This window comes from Drosophila elegans, unplaced genomic scaffold (genome assembly GCF_018152505.1).
Source record: "Drosophila elegans isolate 14027-0461.03 unplaced genomic scaffold, ASM1815250v1 contig_208, whole genome shotgun sequence".
In the NCBI taxonomy this organism is placed as follows: domain Eukaryota; kingdom Metazoa; phylum Arthropoda; class Insecta; order Diptera; family Drosophilidae; genus Drosophila; species Drosophila elegans.
In genome coordinates, this window is record NW_024545578.1 from 10,499,333 (window position 1) to 10,521,077 (window position 21,745).

Genomic DNA, 21,745 nt, shown 5'->3' on the forward strand with positions numbered 1-21,745 from the left:
CGCCTTTTCGATATTTTTTTTACTCATTTGCTCTCATAAATGTAAGTTCGACGTTTTCCTAACATATCTCTGTTAGTTCGACGTTTTCCTAACATTTAGCTGGTAGAGGTGGGCAAACATCGAAGTCCTCAATGTATTCAAAACATCGGTTTCATCGATGTTTGGCTGGGCAACATCAATGTTTTCTGATTTCTACTTTGCTTTTCCTCTGCCACAGAGCTGCCCAATGTTAGTCCTTTTCTAAGCAAATGGCTAAACTAACACGATGAACTAACATAAAAATGTTATTTCTGAATTTTTACAACATTTTGCAGCACTGTGTGGGTGTGAAACACAACTAAGAACTGCAGGTCGGGAGCGAAACTTCGCTAATTTAGAAATCCTATTCAAAAAAGTTCCACTTTGTTGATTTGAAACCGTCACAAGAGTATTAAATTTCCTTACTTTAAATTTAAAGTACTTATTTCCGGGCACACCGTGTATTTCAAACAGCTATGAGGCAATCATTTTATTTTATAGTGCGCCTAGCAGCACTATTTCGAATTCAGAAGATTTAGTATCCGCATATGTCTGTCCATCGAAACTTCCTTATACATTTTCAAACCAACTCGATTGGACTTCATTCTTAGCTTCTAAAAAAAAACCCCACTTTTCCCGACAAATAAATACAAATTCAACATCTCAATCCTTTTCCGTTTGTTACGTTTTATTTATCCGTTGGTTTTTTGTTTAGCATTCTCAATCTTTAGTTTTGTTTTCGCTTAGTTTTTATTTATTATGTATACCCGACAAAAATTTCAAGTTTGTTCGTTTCAATATCTCTCTCCTGCTAGAGTTCAGTATCAATCGATCCTCCTCTTTCCATTCAAACGATCCTCTTTCAGCTTCTGCATCATTTTCAATTTCTGTTACAGTTTCCTCGTTTTACACTAAATTAACTTTTCAAGTAGGACTTTTGCTTTTCATGTTCTTTGCTTTTGCTCTTCCACATTTTCTGTTCTCTTACAAATATAAATATAATTTAAACTTTTCTCTGGTTATTTTGTTTGTTGTGTTACGTTCAAGGGCATTATGTAGTTTTTTCTAAGTTACCGAAAAGCAGCAGAGAAATAGACGTAATACTAAAATGCATTCAACACAGGTTATCTAAATAAATGCCTTCCCCTAACAAAATCTAAGTTTTCTTTAGCATTATGACACTTGTTTAAAACTGCACTGACTGATTAGATTCATTTTGCAATAGGAATTTATGTGTGTGACTATGAAAATGTGTCAATTTTTGTGAGGAGGATATAGTTTGACATATTTAATCTAGTCAGTCAGCAGAATTTTCATCAATCGTCATTCGACAATTACAGATTTTGTTAATTAATACAGATTTCAAAACACTTTATTACTTTATAATAACAATTTGCGCTCTGGATCTTGGAACAACAATAATCTAACTCATAGTGTTTCGTTATTGGTTGGTAATGGTTTCTTTTAGTTTCACTTGTTAAATATTCCGTTAATATAGGTTTTATAAATATATATGCGTATAGACTTAGAAGTACAAAGTTCTCAGACCTTTTTCCAACAACTAAAATTGAATTCTATACCAAAAATGCCAGTATATATCATTTATTGAACGATATAACACAATTATAGGCCGGAGTTCGATCCTTTTGAGAATTTTAACTAAAACTGGGAGGCAAAACAAAATCCCACCTGAGAAGGCAAATTATCGCTGACAACGCAAATAATAAATATCGAACTCAATTCGAAGGCTAGTTGAAAACAAACATGAATTTAGAGGCTGTCAATATATCTGCGAATTATATTATCTATACATATACGACTTTGGGCTTAACAACACACGTTTAAATGGATTGCATAGAACTGTATTTGGGAAATATACGAAGAGGTTTCATAGTGACTATAAATTTAACTCATGCAAACTAGTAAGCAGCTAAATTCCTTTCCTTTCTTTAATATTTCCCTTTGGCTGGCTGCTAATGGACACTTCTGGAAGCTTATATTCATGCTTGCACATTAAGTGTCCTTAAACCCTAAGCTTTACATGCCACCGCTTCGTTTGCAAGACTTCTGGCCCCCAGTTACATACAGTTTTATGACTCGACTCTGAATTTTGGTTAGCATAGGTTTGTCTGTTTTTTTTATATACATGTTCAGATATATAGTTTGTATGCCTGTTTACCCGGTTCAACTTTTCGCTTACAAATTTAATTCTTTCCCGACCGATCGTGTGTGTGTGTATATGTGTGTTGAGTGTGCCACCCAGGTTTAAAATTAAAAAACAACTTGTACACCGCTACATAAATAAATGTCCTTAGCTGTTAACAGGGGGAGTGGTTGTAATGGGAGTAGGTGTGGGTGTTTGCTGAACTACTGCCCTCCTTACTGCGCCTTCGCTTTGCGCAGGTAGGCGACCTGATCCTCGCCAGCGCCAATGAACTTGGAGCTCTCGCTGCTCTGCTGGGGGCTGCTCGACTGCTTGACAGCGTTTTGGGCAGCAAGGGAGGCGGCCATGCGACGGCTCTTGTGGCCACCGGGCGCCAGGTACGCCTTGTAGAAGAAGCGCGCGAACAGGACAAAGTAGCTGAAGTACATGGCGATCGACAGGTTGATGTTGCGTTGCGAAATGTGGCAGGATGAGGTGCCGTGCGTCTTCAGGAAGCCATTGGCCCATACGTTGATCGCACAGCCGATGATCATTTGCGTCAGCTGCAGCGAGGTAATGATCATCGAGATGAACCTGGGCGGATTGAAGCGGGCCGCCTTCAGTGCGTAGTAGCTGTACATCACCGAGTGCACGCAGTAGTTCATCACAATGAACCAGCGGGCCGAGCTGGTGTATTCCGTGTAGCTGAACCACGAGTAGATCAACACAGTGATGTGGTGGTACCTGCAGAGGCAAACAATTAAATTAATAAAAAAGTTACCCAATGGCTTTCAATGGAAAAATAATTAAAAATCAAAATCATTAATCTAAACACATTAAAAATTACAGGAAATCAAAAATAATGGTTTGCCAAATCAAATGTAAATATCAATTATACAATAACTTTTCATTACAATTATAATTACTGTTAATAAAAAACTAAAAATAATTATCATGTAAAACCAAGAATGATTTTTAATAGTGCTATTGACTAGTTCTTGCTTTGCTAATACCCTTAAGTAAATTTAATAACTAGCGTTATTTTTCATTAAAAAGAAACATTCAAATGAATACACATTTAATAATAGGGTGTTGTAAGGGATAGTAAACTCTTTTTAAATTAAAGACTTGGCCCATTTGTTAACGTACCAGTGCAGGAAGATGAGTGGCTGCTTGCGGAGCACGATAAATATCGTGTCGCCCAGCTCTGGCAGTTTGCTGAGCACGAAGAGCCAGGTCCAGAAGCCGCACACGCGATCTTGCTCGATGTAGCTGTGGGAGAAGGTTCGGAATATCGGTCAGTGATCGGACATTTGAATAGCATTCAAGTTTCCAGCCTTATACATATCAAGGTCGCAAATGCAGGCGCTGAACTTAACAATATCAGGCTAAATCGGCTGTTGATGAGATGAAACCAACCTGGGCACGCAGACGGAGTGGAAGAGTCCGTAGTGACGCAGCACGTGAATCAGCTCAGGCGCCGTTCGGGCAGCTCCCATGATGCTGAACATGGCCAGCAAGGTGTTCCATATGATCAGCGGGCCGCGCAGTTGAAATCTACAATAAATATTGAAAGGAAATTTTAGCAATGCAGGAAAAATACAGAGATTGGAAGATCAAAGTGGTGCTTAAAATTCACACTTGGGGTTTTTCCTAAAACCTGACTTCCCCTTACTGTAATTTAAATAATAAAACCAATTAAAGCGGCGGTGACACGTGAATCTCTTTATAGTTCTACGTTGGTCGCATATAAAACAGCTTGGCAAATCCCTAAAAGTCGGAGACTTTCTCATACAAATATTTTAAAAAACTATTTTTAAATTCGATATTATGATCATTAATTGAGTTGAAAAAATGTAGCAGTTTAATTGTATATCATAAGGATATAGAAAACTCATGAACCAAACTAATACGCAGTAACATAATGAAATTTTTCCCCGACTATATTCAATTACTTTTGCAATGCCCAAACGCACGTTCGTCAGTAGGCACTTAAAATCATCAATATTTACTCGAGGCTAATAGGCGGGAAATCGCAAAGGAAAAATAAACAACAAAGATCAACAAACTCCAACAATTTTCAATTTTTCCATGCCTTTGTCCTAGACGAGCGTGACAGTCAAAGATCAAGTTTCTATTTGCTGTATGCACTTAATATGTGCGAATTTTTGAATAATGCAATGACATCAACCCACTACACCCAGATATCACAAGGCCAGTCATATAAGAATGCATAATTTTCGAATTATTTGCTCATTAGATCGAAATCTCCTCCAAATGTGCAATCTCTTCCAGAGTCCAGCTGTTGTCAGGCCACATTGAAAAACAAATTTGTTTCGATTGTTGGATGCCAGGGAACAAGCAATGATCGAAGTCACGACATTAGCTAAGTAGATTACACTAGATTAGTTTGTTTCTAAGCCGCTACAAAAATTGATAACAAAGTCAACTGAGAAGGCTAAATACAAGGTATAACATTGCGTATGGTCTCAGGGAAGACACGTGTATGTAAATCAAGCACTTTTTCTAACAAAAAAAAGACATCGGTCTTTTGTTTTCGGTTCTCAGCAAAGAAAAAGTTGCCCCCACAATAATACTGGTTTAGCATTTTGATGGATGGAAACCTTTTTTTTAACGAAATCAAATTAAAATAATCAAACAATTTAAAGAGGTTTATGGTTTCGGCAACGACTAAATCACTGACTAATTTTAATCGTATCACTCAACGAGTTGACTGAAATTAGGAATTGATTCTAATAAGGTTTCCTTAATCTTAATTACTAATAGCAAACAAAGTTTATGCAATCAAAAGGCTGCAAATCAACCAGCCAACCTTATCGATGGCTCGTTAACTATACTATATATGTACATATACTCCATGGCTGAAGTAATACCTCTTCACGCGGCAGTTAGTCATAAAAACACACACATATGTACAAAAGCGAACTAACCAATCGAAACGAAAAATGTGATTTCTGTTATCAACACGTGTTGTTTTTTCGGCGAAGCGCTAATTTGATACCTTTAACCTTTGGCCGAAAAACAAATTTGAACAAGTGCAAGCAAACTAACTCGAAAACAAACTTTGCTATATTTCAGCAGAAAGTTCGAAAGTTCCGCGAAACAAAGTACATAAGGTAAGTCTTTGTTTGTCTATATGGTTAGAGCTTCAAAGGTGTCAAAGGGTTTATGAAAAAACTGCAATTGATAGTCAGTTATTTCCACCAAACAAGAGCCACACATATTGTACATTGTAGGGCAGTCTAGGGGACTTTTATCGCCGGTAATCAGAATGCTCAATTGAATACGTACATAGTTGTGCCATCAGCCCCCAAATAGCTCACTCGCATATCTGAGATTTGCATAGATAGGTCCCACTGTATAAGGCAATTAAGCTGCGTTTTAAGATGGGGGAAAACCGGGGGATGGTACAACCACAGAGCGGAAGTGTTCAACTAAGGAATTGAGTTCCAGATGTGCTCTAGTTGGGAATCTTAAAAAATCACTTCTATTAATAACAATTAAGCGCAATGCCAAGAGAGACTAGAATAACATATTTGCTTTATAATGCTAGACATTCAATACCCTTCAAAAACGGTTGTTCTTATAAAAACTTAATTTTTCAAAAGTTTCAACACTTAAAATAATAGAAACTACAGTTTTTTTTTTTACATTAAGGAGTTTTTGGGAAACGGATATTAGAGTAAAGCACTTTAATAAACTTTATTGCCTTGAAATTTTAAAATAAACTTTAAATTTATTTTAGTTTTAAAGTTGGCCTTTTTTTTTGGGTTCTTTAACATATTTCAATAAAAAAAAACCTTTAAATAGGAAGTTAGCGTTAGGATATGAGCGGTATTCCTAAGTTGTTTGTGTACAGGCTACGCAATAAGTTTTCTTTAAATGTTCACAAATACATTTCTTTGGCAACCAGTAAGTTGTTTGTGAACAATAATAATTTAAATTAATAAAGAACAGAAACTCCTTTAACCACCCTCAGTGCAGGTAAAATGTGCCTGCAAAAGCTCTTTTTTACTTGCACAACTTTATGGTCCCTACAATTCCCAACTGGTTCTGGATGCGTGCGCATCAGCTTCCAGGCGCTGACGGTCGGCAATTCGTGCCTCAAACTAATGAGTAAGGAAAACCAAACTGGCCTTGCTAACCGCTTGGCAGTATTTGGCTTCTAGGCAGAGGGGCGTTTTTCGTCCCTTGAAGCTCAATTTTTGCAAGGGCACAGGTCGTCCCCTCCTTTTCCGAGTGGGTGGCGTCCGGATGAGCGAACCGGCACCTACTTTTGTGTCCGGCAAGTGAGGCTGGATGCCCTCCTCGGCTGGGTGTTTGCGATCTGCCCTATAAATAATCTATACGTTCCCATTAATCTCCCAATTTTTAGTGATATAGTTCTGCAGTAAGAACTGTTTTGTATCTTGTTTTTCAGTACCTCTTATAATTCAGATTTACTACGTAGGATGCAAATGATTTAATTTAAATTTTAACAATGTTGCACAACTCAAACATGTTAGCGGGTCAAATTTAAGTACATTCTATGAACTTTCAAACTGTTTACAAATCTTAAATGTTTGCAACCTAAAAGTGTAAGCAAATTAGCTTGACGTTTTTCTTAGCAGGAAACTGCATAGTTAAATATTAAAGTTTTATTCACATGTGAAGTGTGTTATATAAAAATTTGTAGTTCACTAATGAAACGTAAAAATAAAGTCAAAGTTCAAAGTTAGACAAAGTTCGAGCTGCAAAAAAGTCAACTTAGGAAACAAACTTGGACTGCATAATATGATTGCCATAATCATGGTGATGGAGCATTTATTTACTGGTAATATGGGAAGTTGGTGAACTTTCTTTTGCTTTCCACTTTGTAACGAAGATTGCATAAGCAAAGAGAAAGAAATTCGCCGACTAGGAGAGAGCAAATCAGATATACGGAGAGAGTAAACCTGATTTTGCAAAATATGTAAACAAAACGCAGTGAAAAAAAGAGAGAAAGAGGCAGAAAAAAAACAAAGAAATGTTGGTCAATTGATTATTGTACGCTTAGTTTTGGCTTGGGTTTAGGTTTATTTATGCAGCCCCCTATAAATCCACTATATATGCACACCACTTTTCCAAGAGGTGGCACACTTCCATTTATATACCTAGACATATAAATATGTATGAAAATACGGGCACAAAATCCGCAACATTGTCTCGAAACTGATGCGATTGTGTTTTGTTTTTTGCAAACCTTTTTTTTTTGGTCGAGTTGCAAAACTTTTGGCTTTCTGGGTTTATGTTAAGCCATAATTAAGATTTTGCTTTGAATTCATTTTTAATTATTATTCATTATATTTTGCGGTGGTTCGCAAGCCGGCGAGATTGGATGTCACAGCATTGACCAAGTTATTTCCGAACGGTTTTAAAGTGCAACGAACAAAATATTGCGAAAGGTTAAAGTAATTTTGCCGAAAGGGAGATTTATTTAAGATAGCTTATACCCTTTTTAAATCAATGGAACTTGCAGTTATCATAGACAAAAGGATTCGTTTTGTTCATATAAACATCTGTAAAATATTTTAGAAGTCAGAAAATAATCTAACTTAGATAAGAAAAAGTTTATTCACCCTTTTAGCTATCCGAAAAAATGAAGACACTTTTTTTTACCAGATACAACATGTTACATATAATTTTCCTCCTCTTTTAATTTTTATACACCTCATAATCCCTCTTCATAAGCTGCCTTAACAGGTTTATTCCCGTAACATGTTTCGACTTGCTAATGAGGCTTATTTGGTATTTCAATTAAACTCCAATGACCCATTTTATTTTCAAATTAAATTCTCTTAACCCTCGTAAAAAGTAAACCAAATGACAAATGACTCTTTATTAACGCTTATATCAACTGGATTCTAAAAAGTTTCAATGCAGAAACCATTTAGAAATCCGTGATATTTCGCAGCTGGAAGTACTTCAGAAGTTTTGAGCCCTAATCTAATCGGCATAATTGTTAGTGATGAAAGGGAAACTGAATTGTTATTTTGCCGATGCAGGCTGACTCATGGCTAGAAGTTTGGGGCAATACGGAATGACACACCTGCTGCAGCAGGTGAGCGATAAGATGCCAACAGCCAGACTTATTTCAATCATCAGAAATCCAGTCAAAACAATTTTGGTGGCCGACATAAAACGAGTTATTTTTGAGGGAGATTGAAGCATGTAGTAAATAAAAAGTGGGGAAAAGTGGCGTGATATAGAGATGCTGAACTAAGAAAGGGCCGCCAAGAGAGAGCTTTTCATAAAGCTCTATGTTTTGAGTCTCAAAATGGTATCGTATGTAGAAAAATATGAATTCAGTCTGAAGCCTATAAAGAAATTCGGCTTTAATGACACACTTTAACAAGATTTGCTTGTCAGCTCTGCCCACTTTTTACCAACTGTTTGTGTTAACGGTTGTCGTTAATTTGATGTTAATATATTTACATATATGCACACTCATTGGCCGATGGAAATTAAATTAAGTTTCACTTTCAGCAATGCCTTTTCTTGGTTTTCTTTATTCGTTGTGAGTTTTTCTATTTATTTATTTTTTTTTTTTTTTGGCTTGTTGGCGTTTGTAATTATTAACTAAATGCTGGCTGGTAATATATAATTGTGGCTGTAATTGCGAATGCAGCTGCTTGTGGAGGGTGGTGATCTGAACTCAAAGCGGCTCGCTTGTCATTGCGGCAATTAGTGGTTAATTCGCAAATAGTTATATAATTGCCTCGCTTCCATGGCAAAAATTTCCTCATTTGAACAATAAACATATATTTTTCAGACTATCTCAGGACACTGTTTATGGGCTAGCGTGATAAAACCACATTAAATGACATTTTCCATGAGGGTGGAATAAAAAACGCGGTTTCGGGGATTTCTCTGTACTTCGATGTCCTCGTCACACTTATTTCCTGTTGTTGTGATTAAAATGTTGCTAATCATTCAGAGGAATATGTATGAATAACAAAAAAAAAAGGCCAAGGCCATTTAATAACTCAATCATTTAAAATGTTATATGATTACAAAGATCGGTCAATCGCTTCACTTTGAAAATGCTCGTTTTTGATTTCTATTGTAAGCTCTTGCGCCCACACACTCGTCTCACCCCATTTTATATCGCCCCCTTTTTCCCCTCCTTATATGGCCACAAAACTTTTGCACACGCAAACTCTAAATATACACTGGCCAACAAGAACTTTATTAGTCGACTGATAACATTTATTTTAGATTTTCGTTAAATGGCTTCTATGTTAAAAAAGGGTGGGAAACCTTTGTTGATATGTTTTACCATCACATTAAAATATTATTTAACTTAAAAGTCTGTTATAGTTTGCAAAAAGCTTTCGATAATAATAAACCAGAAGCAATTTACTTTAGATAATTTTGTTGCTGTAAATCATACAGATACTTATGGTAAAGGTTATAAAAGCAATGATACTTTAACAACAATTAGCCAAGTAAACTCGTTACGACGTCTTAACGTTTTGAAATTAAAGCTGTTTTTTATCAGCTTTAAAACCTAGGTAAATAATTATTGGTATTAAATTCCTTTAGAAATGCAATCGAGTTGTCTAGTGTATACTGTCCAGCTGAAGTGGACCAATCGCACGAGTACATAAGTGAATGTCCTGCTGTCCGGCAAGATTAGTTTAGCATTATTTCCTAAACCCCCGACATTGTGGACACACCCACTTCTTGCATGACATGCCATATGCCCCATGCTGAACTTTGTCCGTTGGGTATGTTAAATAAAACGGGTACGACATGCCGTGTACCTATAAACCTAATCAGTTAAATGAATTTAATGACGCACTGTCCGAAACGGGTGAAAAAAATGGAAAAAAGCATTCACAACTTTTATGATAAGGAGTGCAAGTGGAAGTCCGCTCTCTAAATATGTAAATACCGGTGTATGTGCGCTGCACACTCGGTGGTATTCGATTAATTACATGTGCATTTAACTTTGTTTTAAATTATACAACATAACACATATAGCTATGGTCAGGTAATTAGAACAAAAAGTAAGACCGCTATATTTATTAATAATTATTTCATTTTCAAGTGTTTCTGGACAGTCAAGCCTTGAAAAGTGTAATTAATTTTGCAAACAAAAATGATCTCAATCTAAATTTTCCAATTTAGCTATACTTTTCGAATGTGGGCCTTAAAATCGTATTTCTTTTGAAACTTTTATAAAATATCTTGTATTTGCTAAAGATTTATACAAATTTTCTTCATTGTATTAGATTTTGCCTTTGCAATTGTTTTTAAAGAGGCACCAAACTTTGTTGCGCTAATTGTTTTACCATAACTGTAATCAAAATATTCCTAAGCAATGTAAAGACAGCCCTTGAACCCTGCTTTAATTTGCCTAATTTAAGAGTGACCACCTCCACGTTCCTGAAACTCATTTCCATGGCCGTTGCATTAAATTCACACCTTTCTGTGTCATGTGCGTCCGTTTGTTTGGTCGCCTCTCCTCCATGTGGGTAAATATTAAAACGCCATTCCATAAAGATCCAAGTGTAAGGTAAAGTTAATAACAACAACGAATGTCCCCGGGGAGAAACGCCAAGCCCCTATATAACTCATCCGATTTCAATGGGTGTAGGCTGAAGTGTGGGCAAAAATGTCTACTCTGAAAATTATGTAATCTGTTTTTGGAATATCTTTTAAATACATCATATAGTTAAACAAAAATTTGTTTTTTTTTAATCAGGTTTACGGCTTTATTAAGCCAGCCAAAACTGGAACAGTTTAAAGTTCAAATATTTTTAATGTGAACATTTCTACTTTTGGCGTGATTTTAAGTCAGTACTAAGCAGGTGACAAAACGAAATTATGATCTGGCAAAAAACAAAAACTAGAATAGGCACCCATAGTTGGCATGTCACGAGCCCAACTTAATTTGGCCACAAAACCCGATGACGACAATTAGAAATAGGGAGGCACAAGAAACGCAAACAGCAAAACACAACTAGACAATTGTCAGCACGAATAGCCAATTGAATCCATCACAGGTAAATCAGGTAGGTAACAAGTGACATTCGCGCTGACAGTTGGGAAAATAACAAAAAAAAAAACCCGAAATTCCGCAAAATCTAAACTCTGTTGATATCGGAAATAAAACGGAATAGTGCGTACTAATGTGCGAATGCAATTGTTTGGTAATTGAGATTGAGTTAGGGATCCACCTTCGGCATTAGCGTTTGATTAGCTATAATTTTATTTAATTACATGTGGAGTCCAACAGCTGTCTGGGGTAATAACAAAGTCGCACTTGGACTGCAGTCATTCCGGAGAATAAACTTAAACAAAGTGCGATTGAGTAAATATAGGGGTTTCCAGGGATTGGTTTTGATAAATAGAAACTTCTATAACAGCTGCGATGGGCGAGTTGACTTGTGGGTGCAATTAGTGGCGCTCCTCTGCCGCCAGATAATAGCTTCTCAAGGTTCCAAGGGCAAATGTTCTTGGCCCAACTATAATTTCGCAGAGTTGGCAACCAGCAACGAGCACATGTCTTCGATCGTGAGACAGGTGGGGCATAAAGTCTAGCAACTACATAAGACTCACCTCGGCCGATTTTGCATAAAGTGCTGACCACCGAAAATGACCAGCATGTAGATGCCGCAGTAGTAGAACACCCATGTCCAATTCTCCAGCATCCATTTCCGTGTGCGCTGGTGTATGAAGTCGTTCTCGAAATCGAAGATGTACGAGTAGTTGGGCGTAACGCTAATGTCCATGTTAATCATTTTGGTGGGTTTTGTGTGATGCGTTGGTGGCTATGTTACGTGGTTCCTAAGGGAGAAGAAAAGTAAAAATCCATCAAATCTATATTGCAAAGATATTATAGAGATTTAATTGGAGAGTGCCAATTTGATACTTATTTCGACTACTCATTTTATAATATTTTAACTTAAACTCTTTAAAAAAAAAATTTTTAAATACAAGTTATAAAATATCTTTTGCTGATTTAATGTCTAACATTACTACAACTCAATTAATTATACAGGCGTTGGTTATTTTTTAATAAGTTTTGCAGCAAGCGTCTTCAAACCATAGTTTGGAGAGCAATAAATAATATTATTTTTACATCAAAAGAAACTTTGTTCAGATACTTAGGACCCTTGTTAAGTGCGATTTTAGTTGGTATATAAAAAGTTTATAGTTTTTGTGTTTGTGGGCTTAGAAACTTTACTGATTGCGGTATCTTATCTGTTCTCTAAGCGAATGGATTTTACACGCGATGTTTAAAGCTAAATTCAGAAAAAATTCCGCACCACTCCCCCTTTCATACACGCACTCATACACAGGGACATTAAAGCGCGCGTTTTGTCGCATAAATTTCTCGGCGACCTTCCTTTCCCCTTTGTACCGCCGCACCTCGCCTCTCTCTCTCCTCTCTTTCATTGATTTTGCTAAACAACACTGCTGGTCCATGGAGGCTAAGGCTCTCTCGTTCTCTCTGTGGCTCCCCCAAAAACTGTCTCGCTCGCTCTCTACGGGATGTGCATCGCTTTCATGAATGGCGCACGCTTTGTGGTCATCTTCATCTACATTCTTCCGCTTTTCACACTTTTCACACCTCGTGCTGAAGCTCAAATAGATACACAAACAACTAGCTACACAGAAAAAAACCATCTCCATATTCATAAGAAAAAACTGACTCGGACAGCTTCTGCCCATGGTTTCGTTTTTATGTGATCAAAAATTTTTTGTCCACAAAGTTCAGCAGAAAAAAGAATTTTGTCACAAAAAAAATGTTTATCAAAATCTAAGAAAATGTACTCTGAAAAACTTAAGTTCTGGTGGCGCTAACGAATTTATCAACTTTGGACTCGGGGAACTTAGGGCCACCCTTAAATCAGATACTTTTTTCTGTCTGTGTAGTGGGTGGGGGTGGGTGTAACGGCAAGTGTGATTGTGGAGGTTTAGGGAGAGCGCCAGACTGGTGCTCTCTTTCTCTCTCTCTTTTGTTACAAAGTCTCGTGCGAATAAAAAGAACTCGTAAGGAATTCATGCATAAGCAAACAGCCAAATCAGCCGAAATACAAATGAGGCGGGCACAATTTGCCGGTGGGAGGGAAATTAGTTTGAATGCCTAATTGTATGCCAGACACGCGACTAAGCCACACACACTTTTACGCACTCTCACTTGTACACAGGTGATTTCGTTTTGTGTAAGCTTCGCTTTGGAAGCTCTTTTTGTTGTTTCTTTCTGAGTAACATATCCGGTTTTTTGCGCGAGCGCTTTCAAAAATTTCTAGTGAAATTTTTTCGGGCCACTTAGCGGATTGGTTTTTATGCTTCTAAAATCTCGCCTTATATCTCTCTTTTGCTCTCTTGCAAAAAACGCGATCTTTTCGGTTTTTCTTGTTTCCGAATCGATAAAGTACACAGTTAAATCAGCAAAAGTATGAGAAATTCGTCTCTCTCTCTCTCGCAGCATCGGCGGAAAAAGGGGGCGCAAAATAAGGAGGAAATGAAACCACCACAAAACATGCACGCACTCACACAGATATCACAGAAAACACGGTTACTATTTTCGAACGGTGATGGCTATGAGGTAATTACTTTTACTCGCCGCTCCTTATCGCAATATCAATTGGCTGGATCGCACCACTCACGGCTGTGCACACACTTTTCGTCCAGCGATTCAATTCAATTTAAAAATCTACTCGGATTGCCGGCGCAAAGCGAATGAACGGTTGGCTTGCGGTTGCTTATATACGAGTATTAGGGGGTGCAGAAGAGGTAGCGAAACATCGATGCCAGCATCGATTGGTTTGGTGGTTGAGAACTTGGGTGGTTGAGATCCTCGGTGGCTTAGAACTTGGACTATCCAACAGAAAGTTAAAAATCAACGTTTTCCTCTTTAAATCAGATACAAAGCCCTCAACAATAAACATGTAAGCAGTGTTTAAAAATAAATAAAAACGTTTTTAAATACTGAAAGGACATCTAGAAAGTAAACAAAACTATTTACTTATGAGATTAAAAAAAGCTGTCATGGACGTGGACCGATATCTGAAAAGTAGTTAATAATAAAAAGCTGCATAGAACCGACATTTTTCACGTAAATTTTTCGTTGTTCAGTTGTCGACAAACTTTTGTTCGTAAGCAAGAACAAATAAATAAAGTAGAATAATTATTTTGTTACAAATACATCTGCATTGTTCATTATATTGTACGAGATATTTAAGTATCTTTTATAGTTTTGGTGCTTTTAAACCTACTCGGTATTTTTTTGTGGAACTTTCGCGGTCATACTAAAGTGTGGGTGCCACTTTCACTCTACTTCGGGCTCTTATTTTTGTGCCTCTGTTAAAAAGATGTTGAAACTTAATATTTCTGTACGATTCATTCCTTATAGGATGCACATAAAAATCATTCCGATTCATTTGAAAAATGTCGAAAAATTATCTCAGACTTGACCACATTTTGAATCTAAGCATAGGCAGCTTATATTTCATCTAGAAAAAACGACGAAAACGTTTTTCTATCTAAAATGTTACGTATCGGGTTTTTTTGGGAGGCCATTTCCAATTTTGGCGGTAATTACCTGCTAAAAGCTTAGCCACGTCACAAACCTATCTGGCTTTCCAGATTTAAATAAAAACGACGACGGAAATTTATAAGAAACCTAACATTTTAGTTCAAACTCCATGCAAAGCACTTTTAAGTAAAAAATAATTTGAAAGAGTATAATAACGGAAACCAGTTCATACCATGTCCAGTAGATTTTTTTCGCACTGTTTCTATAGAAAAACCAGATACACCATTAAGAATAAATTCGACTTTTCAAATTAGTGGGTGTTGGGTTTGGTTTTATTATAAATATTATATTCTTTTGGAGTTTACACAGTAGTTGAAAGAGTAGTGAGAGCATTCCTTGAGAGGCTACTTCTATATCCTTGCATTTAAACATATTAAAGCGTTATACCAGGCAACGTATAACCTACAATGCCACTACGATCTAAGGTCCTACATGGCTACTTAAGTCATAACCTACTAGATCACAGTTGGTGGGGACTGTGGTTGGCCCCCCTTATTTTTATTGAGAAGCTCTCCGATCCGGTCACAGATCAGAACTAGAGGAGTCCCATGCCGGACACATTCTCCGATAGGATCATCTTCTGGACGTCGCAAAAGACGTCTCGGATGCAGCGCGTCGAGGTGGCGACGGTGAAGTGGTAGTAGCACTCCCTTTCCGAGGTACCCAGATCCACCTGATTCCGCGAGTGGCGCTTGAATGGCTCCTGGGTGATGTCAACCAGCTTCTGCTTGATGAACATCTTCGTCCAGTCGCTCTCGTCGAAGCAATTGTCCTGCTGCGGTCGCTTGCAGAACTCCTCGTACTCGGGAAAGTAGTCCACAATGTGCTTTCCGGCCCGGATCTTCCGCTCCATGATGTCGTACTTGTTGAGGAACACGATCAGTCCGGCGGAGGCGAGAAATCGATTCTGCCACACGGCCCGGAAGAGTTTCAGAGCCTCCTGCAGCCGATTCTGGCTGGGATCCTCGCGCAGATTCTGGTCGAATTCGCTGCACGAGATCAGGAACAGCACCGCCTGTATCCCCTCAAACACCTGGATCCACTTGTTCCTCTGATCTCTCTGGCCACCGACATCGTACATGCGGAACTCCTGGTCGCCACCACCCATGCTCTTGGGAATGGGCACACGGAACGTGATCTGCGAGATGCCGGTGGTTATCTTCCGACTGTGCAGTATGTCCTCGGTGCTGGGTATGTACTCAGCATCGCTGATCCTCACAAAGTTGTCCAGGAAGCTGGAGAAAGAGAAAGGTTTACTTTAGTATGATGCTTTAGAATAAATATAGTTTTAAAAAAATACTTACTATTTAGCGCTATCCAGCAGGGGGAATTCACTCGAGCGATCGTAGCAGGCGCGAATACCCACGTCGTTCCACAGAGTAGTGACGTGGTCGCAGTACTCCTAAAAATATAGAAAAAGTAACCCAAAATTTAGTAGTGTTTATCATATACTGATAAGGGGTATATCAACTGTTCACCGGAAGTGTGCAGAAGTCACAAAGACAGACAAATACAAAAGCTAACCCTGATGTAAGACTGTCTAACTGTCTAACTGTCTTTTTGCAGTATATATGATATATGTAGGACCCTGCCGGCGGGATAAAAATTACGTGCAAAAGTGACTGCACAAAGAAAATTAAAAGTTTCCAAAATGCAAAACAGATTAAAACATTAGCCAAGCTTTTTTTTTGAGCTGATATTAATATTTCCTTCCGAAGAAAAGTGATAACCGATAATCGAGTCACGTATTCAAACAGCTGTCATAAATTTGTTAAGGGGAACCCAAACTTCGGTACTCCTCTATAGGCTCGGTATTACTCACTGGTAAAACATAAAACCATGAATGACTGGCATCAAGATCTAGAAACGCCCCGCCCACTTGGAGACTTCAACAGCCTTGGTAATCTTATCGTAAGCCATATAATGACCATTGGGTATAGTAGATATCTTTGGGATGGATAGAAGTGATTGCGTGGCATGAATCACATTCATAAGCCTATGCAGCTGCGGTAAGCTTGAAACAAAAATGAAACAAACAAAACCAATTGTTGGGCCAGGAAGTCCGATTTACAAAACACTTGTTCGGAAAGTTTTCAACACATTCCACGCCGCCTGATGCCTTGGGCTATCAATCAAATCGCCGCGGCCAGATAACGAATATACGTTCGAAAGCCGCTAGAGATTTGACGCAAGTCCCAGGCGACTTCAAAGTCGTTTGCCTGGATTTTTAGCCCTACTACGAGTATGTATTTTCAGCTGCGACAACACGACAACAGAGTTTGAAGTGCAGCGAGGGATAAGATACAGATAGGTATACTTGACGGCTGCGAAACTCACCTCATTCATGTATTCGGGGGCCGAACCGGGCAGGGAGAGGATATAGTCGGCCGATCGCTCGCTGGTACAGCTGCCGAAATCGATTCCCATCAGTCCCATCTGGGCCACAAGCTGAAGAATGGATTCGTGGATGTTCTGATAGATCTCGGGGATCTTCTCCCGCCGCTCACTGCAAATTCATGAAAAAGAGTCCTTGAGTATAAAAAATATCGAATCAAAACTTCTATTTAAAAAAATCAAATTTTAATATAACATTTCTCTGTATCATAATCAAAACATTTGAATTGTTTTGAAACTATAGTTTTGTGTCAAATACTATAAGTATTTTAAAGGCAATTTTATCAAAGTTATTTTTTGTAAAATAAAAGTTTATAATTTAAATCTGAAAATTTATTTTGTTGAACTATAACACTTACTCGTCTGTAAATCCATTGATATGCAGTATGCGCATCTGTTTTATGATTGTGGTTTTGCCGGACTCGGCGGTGCCTAGTAGCAGTATTTTGACGGTGGTATCCCGGACGCCCTTGGACATGTCCTTGAGCATGTGGTGGCCGTGCACCGGCTGGAGCTGCTCCTCCTTTTGGCCCATTACCGCTGCCGGTTTTGCCGATTGCTGGCGCAAACACCGCAAAAGTCTGCATGGGGAAAAGAAGAGAAAGCAAATTTACTTTAGCTGTTTGTTTTGGCTGCTGACTTCTAAGGAAAAACACGCCGATCAAGGGTCTATATATAGTCATGTGTAAATATTAGCTTACACCCCAAAGACCGTCACCCAGCCCCAGACCTGATGTATGTTTAATTAAAAGCACACAGAATACCAGAGACAGAAAGAGATACGCGTTCGGGGTACATTTTCTCCAACTACGGGCAATACGCAATAGATAAAACCGCCATGGACCCGAAATGGGGCGGGAAATCGGAGGTTTCAGGGGGGCGATTGTCTGGCAAAAACTGAAAAGTTTCAAACAGTAGTACAAACTTTAATTAGGTACAGGGTACAGTGCTTTCAGACGCGATGCGGTTTGTTGAAAAAGAGAATTGGCAAATAGTCAGAAGTATTCAAAAATGCATACTAATTGCTGCTAAGCAAGGTTATTTGCAATCTCATCCCAAGCATGCAGGAATTGTTTACCTTTACTTTATATCAAAGAGTAAACACTTAATGTCATTACTGAGTCATTAGAAAAGTTGCAAGACATAAAATTGCAATTATTGAATTTTAGTGATGGTAAAATAAATATTTAAAGAGGCAGTAAACTCTACGACAATGTTACATTTCAAGAATGGTTACGGCATAATTGGCTTTTGAACACAAATATGTAGATACTTGCATAAGATCAACAATCGAAAAAGTAAGAGTTATCCACTCAAGTCCTTAAAGCTTCCAAGTCGCAAAAAGACATAACCATTTAGCTATTTGATTGTTAAATTGAAAAAGAACAAACTCCTTAAAAATCACTTCACTTAAAAGCAATTAAAGAAGTTATCAATGAGGGTCCATTAATGTGTTTTTGCTTTTTTGGGTTATTGGGACTTTGATTGGATCACGTTTAAGATATCGCCAGACATAACACCGCATTCCAGACCAAAACCTCAAACCACAAATGATTGGCCATTTAATTAACTGACTAATTGCTCTAATTGGGACGGTGGAAAAATTTTGATAGTCCCCAAATGGACGCACTTTGCTCCAGCTGGAATAATATCTGCTTTATTCGAGTCATGTGAAAATCATTCAATTCGCGAGATCGAATGGAGGGGGGAATCGGAAAATGGGGCTGGGCGCTTGCAATTTTATGGTGGGCAATTCTAATTGGGCGATTGCCAAAGCCTACTCAAGACCATTGGCTCTGGTCGATTTTCGGTATTCAACCTTATCGACGGCGCCCACCTCTCCAGATACGAACCTTTCCTTATCGAGCCACTGGCGTCGAGCTATCCTGCTCTCACTTTTTCCCAACTATGATGAAACCCTTCGTGGGGCTGATTTAAATGTCATCTTCTTCTCGTTTTAACCATAACCTAGCCATCAATTTTACGATTCGTATATAAAAGTTAATCATGAATATTTCCCACAATTTCGGTGGCAAATGGAATTAGAGAAAATTTGGGAATTTTCGATAACTATGGCTATCTTTACGGCGCCGACTGTAATTTCTCACTTGATTTTAACAGGCTCTATAAATGTGCCGGGGGTATTTATGGCAGCTTACAACAAAGGAATAGAACCCAGTCGATGTACATTGACCTGCTACCATTCGGCGGATAGCAACAAAAAAACTATACCGCCTTACAAAGTGTTGCTCGGTTGGTGAAAAGCAAATAAACATTGGCTGGCCTGACAGCTGCCAAATGGAACTTGTGGCTAATCTAAACAAATAACCATAAAATTGTATAATTTATTCACAGATAATACTTCGGTGACCAGGTAATTAACTTGGGTGCCAAAGATGCGTCAGCTAGCAGGGAGTTATGAAAGTGGCAGAGGAGACATTGCATCAGCCGTATGAGGTGAGCACGATGAAAAGCGCATAGAAGGGCAATTTTCGAAATGTAAAGGGGAATCTTTTAAGTATGATACATTATCACACTTACAGAAGTTTTAATAACACAAACTTTCGTCCGATTTTGATAATAAAAAATGGTAATTAAAGATCCCGTCATGCAATAAATATATACTCGAAATACAATTTGAAAAGGTCAAATTTTTTTTGCGGTCTTTCCATAAAGTTAATTTGCATTATCTGCCCGACGTGCAGTCTGATTTGGGTTGCCCAAAAAAGTGTGATTAGCTTGGCCCAAATATAGACCGGAATATATTGGATATTCCGCAATGATATCATCCGCCCACTGATAGGAATAATATGAAAACCTGTATACCAAAAGTGACTTTTCCCATTGGTTAAAGCTTATCATGGTGATTGAAGGTTTCAATTTTTGGGCTACCAAACTGTGATTTTGGGCCTTTTCGGAGTTAACGGGAAATCTGAGCTGATAGGGGCCATATTGTCAATTATAAATATCGCCAGACCCACTTTCTCAGAAGCTCGAGACTTACCTTAATTTCATGGCTCTGATTGTTGTATCAATTGTGCCCGATGGACTATGTTTCTGTTGAATTGAATCTGGTGTTTCTTTATTTATTCACTGTTCTTCACTGGCACACAATATGCTATTAAATACTTTGAATTCCACTGAGTTTCTGTTTTCTTTGGTCTGGAATGTGTTTGTCGAGCACTTGAGTTCTTGTCACTGCTATAATAATATCCATTTGTGTGTATCACTGAACTTTTGCTGTTGCCTGTGGTTTTCAGGGTTCCTTTTAATAGTATGTAGCTTAAGGCCGGAAGAGGTCTAACACCGTTTTATGATCACACAGCACTGAAAGTCACAGCGAACGGGGTGAATTCTTAAATATCAGTTCGGTGCCATTTAGCTCCGAGATAACGTCCAAAAAAAAGAGAGAGAATAAGAGAGAGCGGCGCCGAGTGGGTGGTTGGGTGTTTGGTGTTTTCGGGGGCGTATGGAGGTGTATGGTAGTCTCATAGCCACGAATCGTTTGTTAATTGCTTGTACGGGTGTTCAAAGTAAGAACGTACAATATCAGTGATAAGATAGTAGCCCGAGGGTAGCTCAACATATAGAGCAATACAAACCAGCGAATCGATGGTTAAAGAGAGTTATTACAAAAAGAGTAATATGAAGTTTGATTATCTCTTAAGCGCAGAAATTGCCAAATCATCGACAATAAGCGTAAGAGTTGCTGAATTTGCTAGAACTATATATAATGGATCCACACAGAAAGAAAATCAAAGATGTAAAAAATGATTGATGGTATTACCTACACATAAATTTCTTATAATGCTTATTATATATGAACCTTATCATGATTATTCGGCTTTTGGCAAATAACTTTAAATTGATAGGGTCACTATTCCACAGTCTATTATATATACTTTTGTGGTATAATTAATAAGAGAGATATATATCAAATTTATTGAGTTACACTAAGTTTATAATTCAATAGTTTTAAAGCAAGAACGAAGAAATCAAGCGTCCCAAAAAAATGTAACAGCTAAATATAACTTAAAAATATTGCAAAAAGTTTCTGCTTTTCAAACTTAATAAAAATCAAAATAATGGTTCACCAAGCCTTTTTTAATAAAGTAATGGAACATTTTCAGGTTATTCTATCATTTCTATGATACCTTCGCTTGTAGTAAAGCTTCCACTTACTTACCTATATCCGGAATATTTGTACTCTCAATTCGAGTACTTGTGCTCAACTAATTACGAAGTATAGTTTCATATTTTTGGAATGGAACTTTACCCCCTCTTGAGTGGCTCCATTATTGGCAACTAAAATTGCACTTGATCGCAGGGGAGGATTACAAGAGTTGACTTATTGTTTGCATACTGAAAGAATTGTTTTGAAACTGACAGCACTTCAAGCGGGTAGGTACTTGAACAAGTACATGTAATTAAAATATAGGGCCTCGACAACACAACACAACACAACACAACCAGATCAGACCAGACCGACTCAATTGGACTACCCTGAACAGAACTGAAGCCTTATCGCGACTGGATGATAGCTGGCACTACGGTGTGGATTTGACCCACTGTCAGGGCCTGTAGATTAAGGGTTTTGC

The 21,745-nt window shown here is 38.0% G+C and overlaps 2 protein-coding genes and 1 non-coding gene across 4 annotated transcripts; 1 reads left to right on the plus strand and 2 right to left on the minus strand.

The window, feature by feature from the left end:
- Positions 1 to 1,372: 1,372 nt before the first annotated feature.
- On the minus strand, positions 1,373 to 13,919 carry LOC108146841 (elongation of very long chain fatty acids protein 6). Of its 2 annotated transcripts, none has more exons than XM_017273041.2 (5): positions 13,772 to 13,919; positions 11,768 to 11,995; positions 3,581 to 3,718; positions 3,311 to 3,433; positions 1,373 to 2,905 (listed from the first exon to the last, which is right to left on the minus strand). In XM_017273041.2, exons 2-5 carry the CDS (start codon positions 11,947 to 11,949, stop codon positions 2,398 to 2,400), a joined length of 951 nt encoding a protein of 316 aa, XP_017128530.1. In that variant the 5' UTR covers positions 11,950 to 11,995; positions 13,772 to 13,919; the 3' UTR covers positions 1,373 to 2,397. The 2 variants fall into 2 exon arrangements, with proteins under 2 accessions (XP_017128530.1, XP_017128529.1); XM_017273040.2 differs by having other exon boundaries at positions 13,712 to 13,919.
- Positions 6,282 to 6,490, plus strand: LOC121467144. Its single transcript, XR_005977294.1, has one exon. It is a non-coding gene; the product is annotated as a U12 minor spliceosomal RNA (small nuclear RNA).
- Positions 13,920 to 15,003: 1,084 nt separating the features above from the next.
- On the minus strand, positions 15,004 to 20,487 carry LOC108146972 (guanine nucleotide-binding protein G(f) subunit alpha). The gene is made up of 5 exons (XM_017273229.2): positions 20,152 to 20,487; positions 17,507 to 17,728; positions 17,091 to 17,259; positions 16,058 to 16,155; positions 15,004 to 15,988 (listed from the first exon to the last, which is right to left on the minus strand). The coding sequence occupies exons 1-5, from the start codon at positions 20,160 to 20,162 to the stop codon at positions 15,289 to 15,291; spliced, it is 1,200 nt and encodes a 399-aa protein (XP_017128718.1). The 5' UTR covers positions 20,163 to 20,487; the 3' UTR covers positions 15,004 to 15,288.
- Positions 20,488 to 21,745: the final 1,258 nt, after the last annotated feature.

Excerpts from the sequence above, each read along its gene's own strand:
- LOC108146972 (XM_017273229.2), bottom strand. Across the intron at positions 17,260-17,506 it reads ATCAATGGATTTACAGACGA|TGAGCGGCGGGAGAAGATCC; the intron begins GTAAGTGTTATA and ends ATGAATTTGCAG. Across the intron at positions 15,989-16,057 it reads CTGCTGGATAGCGCTAAATA|CTTCCTGGACAACTTTGTGA; the intron begins GTAAGTATTTTT and ends CTCTTTCTCCAG.
- LOC108146841 (XM_017273041.2), bottom strand. The coding sequence starts at position 11,949 with ATGATTAACATGGACATTAGCGTTACGCCCAACTACTCGTACATCTTC. Across the intron at positions 3,719-11,767 it reads TTTATGCAAAATCGGCCGAG|ATTTCAACTGCGCGGCCCGC; the intron begins GTGAGTCTTATG and ends TATTTATTGTAG. Across the intron at positions 2,906-3,310 it reads CCACTCATCTTCCTGCACTG|GTACCACCACATCACTGTGT; the intron begins GTACGTTAACAA and ends TTGCCTCTGCAG.